The sequence below is a fragment of the Podarcis cretensis genome, assembly GCF_951804945.1.
Source record: "Podarcis cretensis genome assembly, chromosome: 12".
NCBI classification, from domain to species: domain Eukaryota; kingdom Metazoa; phylum Chordata; class Lepidosauria; order Squamata; family Lacertidae; genus Podarcis; species Podarcis cretensis.
Genome location: NC_137181.1, coordinates 2159442 through 2172147, shown reverse-complemented (window position 1 = coordinate 2172147; position 12706 = coordinate 2159442). Strand labels below are relative to the sequence as shown.

The 12706-nt window shown below is 46.1% G+C and overlaps 1 protein-coding gene across 1 annotated transcript in view; it reads right to left on the bottom strand.

Annotated features, from left to right (window-relative positions):
- LOC307227146 (SCO-spondin-like) overlaps window positions 1-12706 on the bottom strand; it is a 181490-nt gene that overhangs the window by 12179 nt on the left and 156605 nt on the right. Inside the window, exons 93-101 of the mRNA XM_079996268.1 lie at window positions 12372-12527; window positions 9603-9733; window positions 9351-9475; window positions 8917-8963; window positions 7258-7518; window positions 5107-5268; window positions 3296-3412; window positions 2225-2363; window positions 1223-1425 (exon numbers count right to left, since the gene is read on the bottom strand). Coding sequence (XP_079852394.1) covers window positions 1223-1425; window positions 2225-2363; window positions 3296-3412; window positions 5107-5268; window positions 7258-7518; window positions 8917-8963; window positions 9351-9475; window positions 9603-9733; window positions 12372-12527 — 1341 coding nt within the window. The remainder of the gene's footprint in view (window positions 1-1222; window positions 1426-2224; window positions 2364-3295; window positions 3413-5106; window positions 5269-7257; window positions 7519-8916; window positions 8964-9350; window positions 9476-9602; window positions 9734-12371; window positions 12528-12706) is intronic.

The following is a 12706-nucleotide window of genomic DNA, read 5'->3' as shown; positions in this document are numbered from 1 at the left end:
ATTTATATTCTAAGATTATATATATATATTTAATATATATGTTATATATATATATATATATATATATATATATATATATATTTAATCAACATAATGAGTGGAATAATAATGTATAAATATATACAAAACTGTGTAACGCCATAAAAGTACCATCTATCTCCTACTACAAAGTGACACGTCCCTCACTTTCAGTGGGTCTACTCTGAGTACAATGAGCATGAGATACAACCTGGTAATAAGGCTTCTTATTTCGATCCTGCCTGTTTCCCCAGAGGAGTTAAGGGTGGCAAATCACAAAGCATCGCAACTCACAACAGGGGGGAAAACAAACAAACTGCTGTTCCCTGGATGAGAATTGGCTGTGTTAGGATATAAATTCCCTCTGCACTTTAATGGATATGGATTTATTAAATACGGACGAAAGTCATCACACCAGCGGCTGCTAAAACAAAGGATTAAAATCGGAATGGCAAATGAAAGTAATGGACTATATGGAATTGGCGGAAATGACTGGCAGAATCCGAGACCAGGGAGAAGAGTTGGTGGAAGAAGATTGGAAGAAATTTAAAGATTATTTACAGAAACACTGTAAAATTACTGAATGTTAAATTGATGTTGGAATGAAATGAAGCGGTTTTAGTAATAAGGTTAAATAGGAATATGTAAAAAGGGATTAAGAAATAAGAAAATAAAGAGGGAAAGGATTTGCTGAATTAACTATCTGAACTGGAATACAAAAAAGGGAGGTGCAAGGAAGTCATGAAAATAAGTAAATGAATTGTAAGATATAGAAAGAGGGATTTATTTTTAATTGTTTTTTATTCTTTCTGTAACTTGTATTTTTTTTGTTTTTTCTTTCTATCATTTTCGTAATCTTTTTCTTATTGAAATTTTAATAAATATTATTTAAAAAAATAAAAATAAATAAAATCGGAACTGTGGAATTTGGACTAATTAAGAGGACCAAGAATTAACATCAACTCCAGATAACTGGAATATGGGAAGTCACCCAAAAACATTGAATTCGGAAGTGATTAACTGGCTTTTTTGACTGTATTGTGATTTGGCATGATTTGGTATTGTATTAATGTGGCCTCCACTGGATTGTTATTGATGAAAAATTAATAAAAATTAATTAGAGAGTGAGAGAGTTGGCTGTGATGGCAGGGCCCAGGGGTAGGGGCACCTGCTTGCCCTGATGCCAGGAGGCTGGCAGACTCACCCTCGCAGGGCTGGGGGCTGCACTGGGCTGCTTCCTCCATGGCATCAGCGGCACAGGGGGCTCCCGCAGGGCTCTCGTGGCACTGCCGGTGCCGCAGGGTGCTGCCCCCACCGCAGCTGGCAGAACAGGGGCTCCACGCGGACCATTCCCCGTAGGCCGGGCACTCCTTCTCAGGACACAAGAAGGTGCCATTGGCACAGGTGCTACAGAGGGAAGGAAGAGACAGGAACCCCAAATTACTAGGAGCACCTTGGGACCGGCTGACCTGCGAGATCGCCTTACTGTGCATGCGCCCGTCCATCATCCAGCCATGGCTTCGTTTGCACGCCACTTTCTCAGACGAAAACCAAGCTCAAAGCAGCTCCGGAAACAGAAAGGCAGTTCAAATTCAGGCACTGCAAGAGCATTTCGCGGCAAAAAGCACAAGGGCAAGAGTGGCAACACACAAAACAACGAGAATGTTTCTGTGCCGTAAGCGCATGAAACAAGATCACAGTCACAAAGCCCAGCAGCCGGAAAGGCAAGGGAGAACAGCAGTTCCACTTGGATCCTAGAAAAACCTCTTTCACAACATTGCCCTCTCGACTCCTCGAGAAACCAAGGAGACAGACTTTTCCATACAGTGTGGGGAAAATCTGTGGACTCTTTGAAGAATTATCGTAAACAACTTAAATCGTTAGCAGGGTTGACGTAAAAACGTGTGGCAAAAAAATAAGTTAAAGGGAATATAAAAGGAAAAATTAGTAAACAGGTTTGAACTGGATATACAGTGGTAAAAGATATAACATACGTAATCACGGAAAGTGGGGACAGGAGTTGATTTGAAGATATGCTTGACTATGCAAATGTTTTCTTTGTTAAAATATTTGTAAAATGGAAGGTAAAATGGGGGGGGGGGGGGAGTTTGCGACTTGATTTAAATTAGAACATTTAAGAAGTTAAATTCTCCAAAGTTTCCTTGCCAGGGAATGTGACCCCTCCCCCCCCCATTTGACCCCTTACCAGTTGTGGCAATCCAGCTCCACCGTCTGGCCTGGCATGACCTCCAGGGTGATGTTGGCCGTGGGGAGTCCACAGCGGCAAGCTGGGATCGGAACGCAGACCCCATCCTGGAGGAGCTGTCCGTCAGGACACCGGCATCCTGGGTGCGGAGGAGAGGGAGGGAGAGGAGGATGAGGAACTGGCCGGGCGAGAAAGGGGCGTTTCTTCTGCCCCTTTGGAGGAGGGCAGTTTGGGTTCTGACATGAAGGGCATGGATGAGGCCGTGAACAGAGGGAATTCCAAAACACAAAAGGTACCTCCCATTTCTTCATGTATCTCACACTTACTCTGTGGAACTCATGGCACCAAGAAACTGGGAATGTGGCTCTAGCAAGAATATGAACTTTGGGATGGATAAAGGGGGCTCAGGCTCCTCCTAGCCACAGAGGCCAGACGGACAGTCTCTTAGAGTGACAGCTGAAACGATCGGGATGACGGAGCAATGCCCCTATGAAGAACGGTTGCAGCATTTGGGGCTTTTCAATGAAAACGATGTAAAAACAAATTGTTCAAAATGCAGGTAATAAAAAAAGAAAGGAAGGAAAAGCCCAGTACTATTAAATGCCATTTCCTTAAAGGCTGCATCTTAATGTTTTAATGTCATATTTTAATCTTGTTTTTTAAGTTGTATTTCAATCAACTTGTTTTTATTATTGGTTGTTAGCTGCCCTGAGCCCGGGGGCCTTGGCTGGGGAGGGCAGAGTATAAATAAATAAATTATTATTATTATTATTATTATTATTATTTAAAAACCAAGCAGACACACACACACACACACACACACACACACACACAGTGCCTGGGATAGCTCAATTGGTAGAGCATGTGGCGCTTAATCTCAAGGTAGATGGGGGGTTGGACTCCGTGCCCCTCGTGGTCCCTTCCATCTCTACAATTCTATGGAAAACCTGGCGGAATGAAAATATATTCACCTGTCAGTGGAAGAGCAACAAGGAGGGAACCAGTGTGAGACGAAATCCAGAATTGGGCAGGGCTGGCGTGGGGGGGGGACAGCAGAAGGAGGGGTGTTACCTTGCTTGCACTCCCCATGCAGACACTCCACATGCTCCCAGAGGTCTGCGCAGGTGCGAGGGCAGCTGTTGGCGCAGGACGGGGCCCGAACTTTGCCCCGATCTTCACATTCCTCTCCTGGGGAAGGGAGGAAGAACAGCCCCCGGGACCATGAGAAAGTGGCACTTCTGGGTGAATCTTTTAGACTTGGGAACTCCCTGCCTCATGACACCAAGCAGGCACCTTTGCTGTACATCGGGACCTCGGTTTTCAAATGTAATCCGTTCCAGAAGACCGTTCGAGCTCTGAAACGTTCAAAAACCAAGGCGCAAAGGGCGGCCTGCAAATTTAATTGAGAAAATTGAGAAAATAACATACACAGTCAGCGGAAGCCGTTTGACTTCCAAGGCGTGTTCGAAAACGGAAGCATTTACTTCTGGGTTTACGGCATTTGAAAACCAAAACGTTTGTCAACGGAGACGTTTGAAAACCAAGGAACCAATGTAGTTTTTGCAGCACCTGCTGAAAACATTGTTTAGACGGTCCAAACTTGATGCTTAGAAAGTTGATGTGAATTTTAGTCAGTATTGGTATTTTTCTTTTTCTTTTTTGGTATGTTTTAAAGCAGGGGTCAGCAAACTTTTTCAGCAGGGGGCTGGTTCACTGTCCCTCAGACCTTGTGGGGGGCCAGACTATATTTTGAAAAAAAAAGAAAGAACGTATTCCTATGTCCCACAAATAACCCAGAGATGCATTTTAAATAAAAGCACACATTCTACTCATGTAAAAACACGCTGATTCCCGGACAGTCCACGGGCCAGATTTAGAAGGCAATCTGGTCCCCGGGCCTCAGTTTGCCTACCCATGTTTTAAAGTATTGTAATTTCCCCCCTGATCTTACTGTTGTTATCTTTTTGGGTTTTTTCTTTCTAAACAACCAGGTGGCATGGGAATCTTATGAAGTAAGTAAATAAGTGAGTTTCAGATTCATTTCTGATTGTGTCCACACCAGGCGTGTCGAGGTCTAGATTCCTGGATAAATGACAAAGGAACTTTGCTCACTTAGAGAAATTCATGGAGGAGGAGACAATCAACGCTTCCGGAAACCGAAGGAGGAGAAAGAGCTTTCATGCTTGAGTCCTGCTTTTGTGTTTCCCACAATAGGGCACCTTCAGGGTTGGCAAAACACAAGCGCAGGATCTGGTCTTCTGCCTGAAGCCATGGAGAGCTGCTGCCAGTCAGTGCAGACAACACTGCGGTAGATGGACCAATGGTCTGACTGTTAGAATTCCAGCTCCGTGATTGCAGTCATGGGATTGCTGTGTCTCACATGACGGTGCATGTTTTGACTCCACAAAGTGGGAAGTGACGGAGACAGGATGTTTGTGTTCCTGTGTTCCGTGAAACTATTGTCCTTTGTTATTTTTCTCTTTGCTGTCTGATGCTAGAGAGAGAGGGAGCCATATTGCAGTGCTCCGTGTGTGTGTTTACATGTAAATAAAGTAGATTAGCCAAAATGCTGAGTTGCTGAGGTCTGTCACGCAAAGCTGTGCAAACTCTGCAGATCCCTAAGTGTGCCGGCGTCGTTTGGCATCGGTCGCTGTGATGTTGGGGCTGAAGAAAGCTTTTGAAGCTCCTGAACGATTGACCAGGAGGGAGAGAACATGCCAGTCAGGCATGTGTCTCTGCCAGGGTCCTACTCGAGTGTAGGACAAGCACCTGACACGGACTTGGTCCGAGGCAGCAGTTTCCTCCGTTTCCCAGCCTTTCGGGGATTTGCCACCTTCCCTTTTGGGGATTTGCTCACCACATCCCAGCTGAAGGGAACGTACCTGGGCAGGTGGCCGTGTTGCAGCTCTCGGACTGGGACCAGGCCCCGTGGCACCGGGTCTCTCCCGATGGGTGACGGGTGTAGCGCTGGCGCGTTCGGAACCCCCCGCTGCAGGGCGCACGGCAGGGGCTCCAGGAGGTCCAAACGCTCCACAGGCAGAAGTCTGGAAGGGAGAGGAGGAGCTGCAGATAGCGGCCTTGGCGGGGGGGACAGGCCTGTCTCAGCTGCCTCCGCTGCTGCCCCCCCACCAAAGACCCCTCTCCCACATTAAGGACCATGCAAATGCAGATTTATCTACTCCTGGCCCAATACAGGTGTTTGGGGAAATGAAGCAGCTTCTCCACCCCCATCGTTCAGCCCGGACACTGATGTCCAGCTCCGAGGGCCTTCCGGCAGTTCCCTCACTGCGAGAAGCCAAGTTACAGGGAACCAGGCAGAGGGTCTTCTTGGTGGTGGCGCCCACCCTGTGGAACGCCTTCCCCACCAGATGTCAAGGAAATAAATAACTATCTCAGAGGTCAGCAAACATTTTCAGCAGGGGGCCGGTCCACTGTCCCTCAGACCTTGTGGGGGGCCGGGCTATATTTTGGAGAAGAAGAAAAAAATGAACGAATTCCTATGCCTCACAAATAACCCAGAGGTGCATTTTAAATAAAAGCACACAATCTACTCGTGTAAAAGCATGCTGTTTCCTGGACTGTCCACAGGCTGGATTTAGAAGGTGATTGGGCCCGATCTGGCCCCTGGGCCTCAGTTTGCCTACCCATGAACTATCTGACTTTTAGAAGACATCTGAAGGTAGCCCTGTTTAGGGAAGTTTTTAAAGTTTGATGTTTTGTTGTGCTTTTAATATTCTGTTGGGAGCCGCCCAGAGTGGCTGGGGAAACTCAGTGAGATGGGTGGGGTTTAAATAAATTATTATTATTATTATTATTATTATTATTATTATTATTATTATTATGGTAACTCCTCTCAGTCAGCACAGCTGATGGAATTTGTGGTCCAAAACATCTTGGGAGCTCAGCATTGCCTAGATTCAGGGTGCTAGACATGGTAAAGAGCTATTTTATATATTAATAAAAAATAAAATAAAAACAATCATTTTATTATTTATACCCTGCCCATCTGGCTGGGTTGCGCCAGTCACTCTGGGCAGCTTCTGACACACATAAAAACATAATAAAACGTCCAACGTCAGTAACAACAATCTGATCCAATGCCAAAAAGTCTCAATGACTTCACTGATTACACCGTTTGAACCCGTCCTGTGAGATATGCTGCTGTTTGGAATTATTATGAGAATGGCACAAGGCATTATCCTGACTTGAACAAAGCAAATCTTTTTTTTAAAAAAATGTTGTTACCGCTCAACACTAATAAGAAATGTTTCTTCAAGGGTGTGTGAATGAAACGACTCTCTTGCTGGTGTGCTTCATTTTCATTTTGATTCAGTTGCAGTTGTTTTTTTATTTTTTGTTCTTGTATGTTATCATATTATACAAGTGAATTCACAGAGGCAGACCAACAAATGAACATGTTTGCATTAGGGATGTCCTGAAGTAGAGGATCTTATGCATTATACCTTGCGCTGTCCCTTACATAATGAAGCAAGAGAACGATTTTTAGCACCTATAAGGACAAGGTCCCCTGGCCAGAACCCCTCTGACATGATTTTATATCTCCTCGCAGACACAGATAAGTATGTGACCTGGCGTGTAGCACTCTTTGCAACTGCCGCTAGGAAAATTAGAGCAAATTATATAGCCAAGGTAGCCACCGACTGTAAAGGAGATGAATATATTTGACCCTATCTACATCAAGCTATATTCTGTCTTTATCACCAAACTCCGAACATAATTGCACATTGTATTAATTAACATAATTTTTAAATATATTAGTGGCCATGTGATAATTTTAGCTTATTTTATTGTGTAATGTCTTAACTTGTATATGAAGGTACTTTTACAGCTCTGTTTACGGTAGGTAATGTCTTGATAACATAAATGTTTTAAGTTTTTTGTATCTATCCTATATATTTTATTTTAATTGTTGAATGATTCTGTGTACGTTGTGGCAGCCTTTGGCTTTGTGCAATAAAACTGACTGACTGACTGCAAGTGATTTAAAACAAAAACAAAAACAAGCACAAAACCTTCGCAAATGTGAGGATCTGGGCAAAGGCGTTCCTGATCCAGCTCAGCTGAGCACAAGGTGTCCAGCCCTCTCCAGCTTCTGCCCGTCTGAGGGTCCAGGCAGACTCGGAAGCGATGCTGGACGGACACCAGAGCAGGCCAGGGGTCTCCTTCTTCAGGGGACCAGCCGAGGGTGGAGACCACGCTGGGGCCGAGGGCCACGAAAGGCAGGCAAGAGGAGCAGGACGTCCACTCCGACCAGGCGCTGACTGGAAGCAGACCTGAGGGGGGAAAGGAATCCGAGAATGGTAGCGTTGGAAGGGACCCCAAGGGTCATCCAGACCAACCCCCTGAAATTCGGGAATCACAGCTAAAGAATCACTGACAGGCGGCCACCCAACCTCTGCTATAAAATCTCCAAGGAAGGAGAGTCCACAACCTTCCAAACACCTCTTGATGTCAAACACCTCTTGATGTTGAGTCGCAATCTTCTTTCTTATAACTTGAAGCCATGGGTTCAAGTCCTAACCTCCAGAGCAGGAGAAAACAAGCTTGTTCCATATTCCAGGTGAAAGCCCTTGAGATATTTGAAGATGGCTCTCATATCTCCTGTGAGTCTCCTCTTTTTCCAGGCTAAACATCCACAGCTCCTTCAACCATTCCTCATCAAGCATGGTTTCCAGATCTTTGACCATCTTGGTCTCCCTCCTCTGCACACCTTCCAGCTTTTCAGAATCCTCCTTAAACTGTGGTGCCCAGAACTGGAAACCATATTCCAGGTGAGGTCTGCCCAAGGCAGAATAGAGCAGGACTATGACTTCCCAGCATCTTAAAAAGCAAAGACATCACCTTGCCAACAAAGGTCCGTATAGTGAAAGCTATGGTTTTCCCAGTAGTGATGTATGGAGGTGAGAGCTGGACCATCAAGAAGGCTGATCGCTGAAGAATGGATGCTTTTGAATTATGGTGCTGGGGGAGACTCTTGAGAGTCCCATGGACTGCAAGAAGATCAAACCTCTCCATTCTGAAGGAAATCAGCCCTGAGTGCTCACTGGAAGGACAGATCCTGAAGCTGAGGCTCCAAGACTTTGGCCACCTCATGAGAAGAGAAGACTCCCTGGAAAAGCCCCTGATGTTGGGAAAGATGGAGGGCACAAGGAGAAGGGGGCGACAGAGGATGAGACGGTGGGACAGTGTTCTCGAAGCTGCCAGCATGAGTTTGACCAAACTGCGGGAGGCAGTGGAAGACAGGAGTGCCTGGCGTGCTCTGGTCCAGGGGGTCACAGAGAGGCGGACACCACTAAACGACTAAACAGCAGCAACAACAACATGACTCCCCCTTGATCTGGACACTAGACTTCTGTTGATGAAACCTAGAATTGCATGATGTTAGGTTTTTTCTTGCTCCTGTATCACAGAATTGAAAGGGGACTCTTGAACCCTAGAGGAGACCTGGGGCAACAAGGACTGGAGTCCTAAGGACTTGAGAGAAGATTTCTGCCTCTCAGGCCAGGCTTCTGCAAAGCGATTTGTGTGGGCATGCGGAGTGGCTTGCCCAGGTTCAGCATGCAAAGATCTGGTGCAAAAACCTACAATCTCTCCTTCCCAACATGGCTTGGCATGGTTCCTCCCTGGCCAGGCGCAGTCTACCCCGGGACAGTGAGGGGAGAAGTGCTCACCTTGGCATCCTTCGCTGCTGCACTGCAGCTCCCCCTGCTGGCAGATACTGCAAAGAGAAAGCCGCAGGTTAATCACAGGTTTGGAAGGGACCCCTAAAGGCAATCTAGTCGAACGCCCTGCGATTAAAGATGTGTGAGTACCTTGTACTAGCCAAAATGACAGAACTCATAAGAGATCACTCAGGCGACAAGGTGGAAAAAAAGGAATGGGATTGCTTTAGAAATCACCTGACAAAATATGGTTCTGAAAACAATACCTGGTTGTGCTTGGATTAACCTCACAGATATAATGGGAGGGGGGAACTGATTTTAATAAATGAATACAGAATATTTGTCACTTAAGAGAAGTGCTGAAGCCGCAAAGAGATAGAGGGAAGTCAACTAATATAACAGGGATCAAACTAGTGAAGCCGTTCCGCCGGCCATCGACTCACCACTCCTTGCAGCCAATCAAAACGGTGTCTCCTGCCGCCAAGGACACGGGGCCTTCCGATTGGCTGAGGTGGAGGCAGCCGCACTGCGAGGGCGGGACGCAGGCCCCGTTCTGTTCCACCAGGCCCTTGAAGGGGGGTAGAAAGAGAGAGAACAAAGAATCAGGTCTGAAGGAGAGTCCAAATCCTGCAGCGGGGAGTTCCGCAGGTGATGGGTTTCCCCACCCAACCCAGAACAGCAGCTGCAGCTCTCACCTGTGGGCAGTAACAGCCGGGAAGGCAGCGGGGGATGTCCTTGCAGAGCTCTGGGTGGCGCATGGTGGAGCAGAGGCTGTCGCAGGGCGAGCCGCACTCCCGGAACTCAAAGGGGGCCTCGCAGCTGGACTCTGGGGAAAACAGTAGAAAAAAGACAGTTGCAGAACCGAGAAATTGCACAAAACAAATGAAATACAGTCATACCTCGGGTTGAATGCGCTTCGGGTTGAGTGCGTTCAAGTTTTGCTCCGCGGCAACCCGGAAGTAACAGAGCATGTTACTTCTGGGTTTCGCCACTTGTGCATGCGCAGACACTCAAAATGACGTCACGCGCATGTGCAGAAGTGGCGAAAAGCGACGCCCGCGTGCACAGATGAGCCGTCGCTAGTTACGTTTGCTTCTAGATATGAACGGGGCTCCAGAACGGATCCCGTTTGTATCTAGAGGGACCACTGCACCTGTCCCTGAAACGAGAAGTAATTGACTGGAAATATTATCTTATGAAAATAAACTAAATAATACAAATCAAAGAGTTTAAGGAAAAAATTAGAAAAACTTCAAATTGAATAAAGCCTTAACGGGATGCTGGCTACAAACCTCGTTTCACTGAACTATTCAGTTTCCTCAGAAGGAAGTAGAAAAATCATAAACCTTAAATGACCAAAATTCACAGGAAGGGGGTAAACCCCCCAAAATTATGAAGTATTATAATCCTAGCTCGACCTAGGTGAAGCAAAACACAGCAATAAAGGGTTAAGGACTCAAAAGCCAGCGGTGGGGACGCAGGTGAAGCCAGGGTCCTCAACCGAGCAAGGAAACAGGCTGCTCCCAGGGTGCTGGGGGGGTGGAGACCAGGAAACCCCTCCATCCTCTCATGACCAGGTGGGGGAAATCCCCAGGGTACAACGAATATTGCAAGCAGAGGGCCTTCTCGGTGGTGGCGCCCGCCCTGTGGAACGCCCTCCCATCAGATGTCAAGGAAATAAACAACTATCTGACTTTTGGAAGACATTTGAAAGCAGCCCTGTTTAGGGAAGCTTTTAATCCTGGATGAATCATTGTCTTTTAATATTCTGCTGGAAGCCGCCCAGAGCTACTGACTGTATAAAAGCCCCCCATCCAAACAAAGCTTATAATCAGTGCAGGTAAGAAGAAAATGCAATTTTAATTTTTATCATCTACAATACTGTCTTATTTATTATACAGTACGCTGATTATTGCTTTCCTTTTATGGATCAGTGGTCTTGTTAGATAGTAAAATTCATGTGAAATTGCTGTTTTGGGGGTTGTTTTTAAAAGTCTGGAACGGATTAATCCACTTTGCATTGCTTTCTATGGGAAGCATGCCTTGGTTTTGGAACGCTTTGGTTTTAGAACGGACTTCCGGAACGGATGACGTTTGAGAACCAAGGTACCACTGTATTCTCCTTCAGCAGAACATTGTGTGCGTTGCTCCCTGGTGGGCGGGGCCATTCAAATAAGCTCCCCTCCCCTCCTGGGTGGAAGTTGCTCTCTATGGGGGTACATCCTACTCCTGCCCGTCTAGCAATTTTAACCGGAGTAGGATCCTTTATCTCAGTATTTAGCACACATAGTTTGTTTCTGAAAAGTATGAAAAGTGGAAGTGCTCTTAAATGCAGGAATCGAGGAAGCTGCCCATACAGATCATATTGATCCGTCTAGCTCACTGTTGTCATAGAATCATAGAATCATAGAAGAGTTGGAAGAGACCACCAGGGCCATCGAGTCCAACCCCCTGCCAAGCAGGAAACACCATCAGAGCACTCCTGACATATGGTTGTCAAACCTCTGCTTAAAGACCTCCAAAGAAGGAGACTCCACCACACTCCTTGGCAGCAAATTCCACTGTCAAACAGCTCTTACTGTCAGGAAGTTCTTCCTAATGTTTAGGTGGAATCTTCTTTCTTGTAGTTTGGAACCATTGCGCCGTGTCCGTTTCTCTGGAGCAGCAGAAAACAACCTTTCTCCCTCCTCTATGTGACATCCTTTTATATATTTGAACATGGCTATCATATCACCCCTTAACCTCCTCTTCTCCAGGCTAAACATGCCCAGCTCCCTTAGCCGTTCCTCATAAGGCATCGTTTCCAGGCCTTTGACCATTTTGGTTGCCCTCCTCTGGACACGTTCCAGTTTGTCAGTGTCCTTCTTTAACATGGACAGGAAACAGATTTTCAGGGTTTAATGCAGTGCATCCCAAATTTCTTGCCCCTGCCCCCCCGCTCCGTAAACTCACCCCCAGTGTCCCTCTACCCTAAAAAAACATTATTCAGAATAGCGGTTTGCACGACCCACTAAGGAAGATAAAGACACCGTAAAATTAAAAACCGCCACAATTGATTGCGCCTGAATTCAAAATCCAATTAAACCAAGTTTAATTAAGCTGGCAAAACTGATGGGCCAGTGATACCAGCTCTTCAAAGTTTGTTTGCTATTATTTATTATTACTATTTATTGAATTTCAGGGAAGTTCACAGAAGAAAATCAAGATATAAAACGACAAAATACATAATAAAAATAAAAACAACAACCCAATAGCCCTCCCAACAAAAAAACACAACAAAAAACAAAACACATTTTAAAAGGTTAAAAAGGAACATTTTTGCCTGGCTAGTTTGCTTTGTATATGGGATAAAGCAATACTCTATTACCAGTTTTGGGTTGTTAGCAATGGTAATAAGGGTTTGTTTTTTTAAAGACCTCATTACTCTACGGAACTCACGGCCACAAGAAACTGTGACGGCTCACCTGAGCACTGGGAATAGTCGCACATGCGGAACTGGCCGTCCAGCCCCACACAGGGCTGTCCGTCGCCCCCCGAGCCACGCTGGTTCCGGTATCGCTGCTGCACCAGGAAGCTGCACGAACACCTGGTCCACTTTGTCCAGGGACTCCAGGGGCACTCTGGGGGGGGGGGGGAGAGGAGGGTCAGAGCAGTTTGCGAAGTGTGCCAGCCTGAGATCATAGAAACGTTCCCTGACAGATGGCCACCCAACCTCTGGTGAATGTGTTGAATATTGCAGAGTATACGCCGACTTTCTGGAAGTATCTGTTTGCAAGCTGACAGGATGACCAGGAACAAA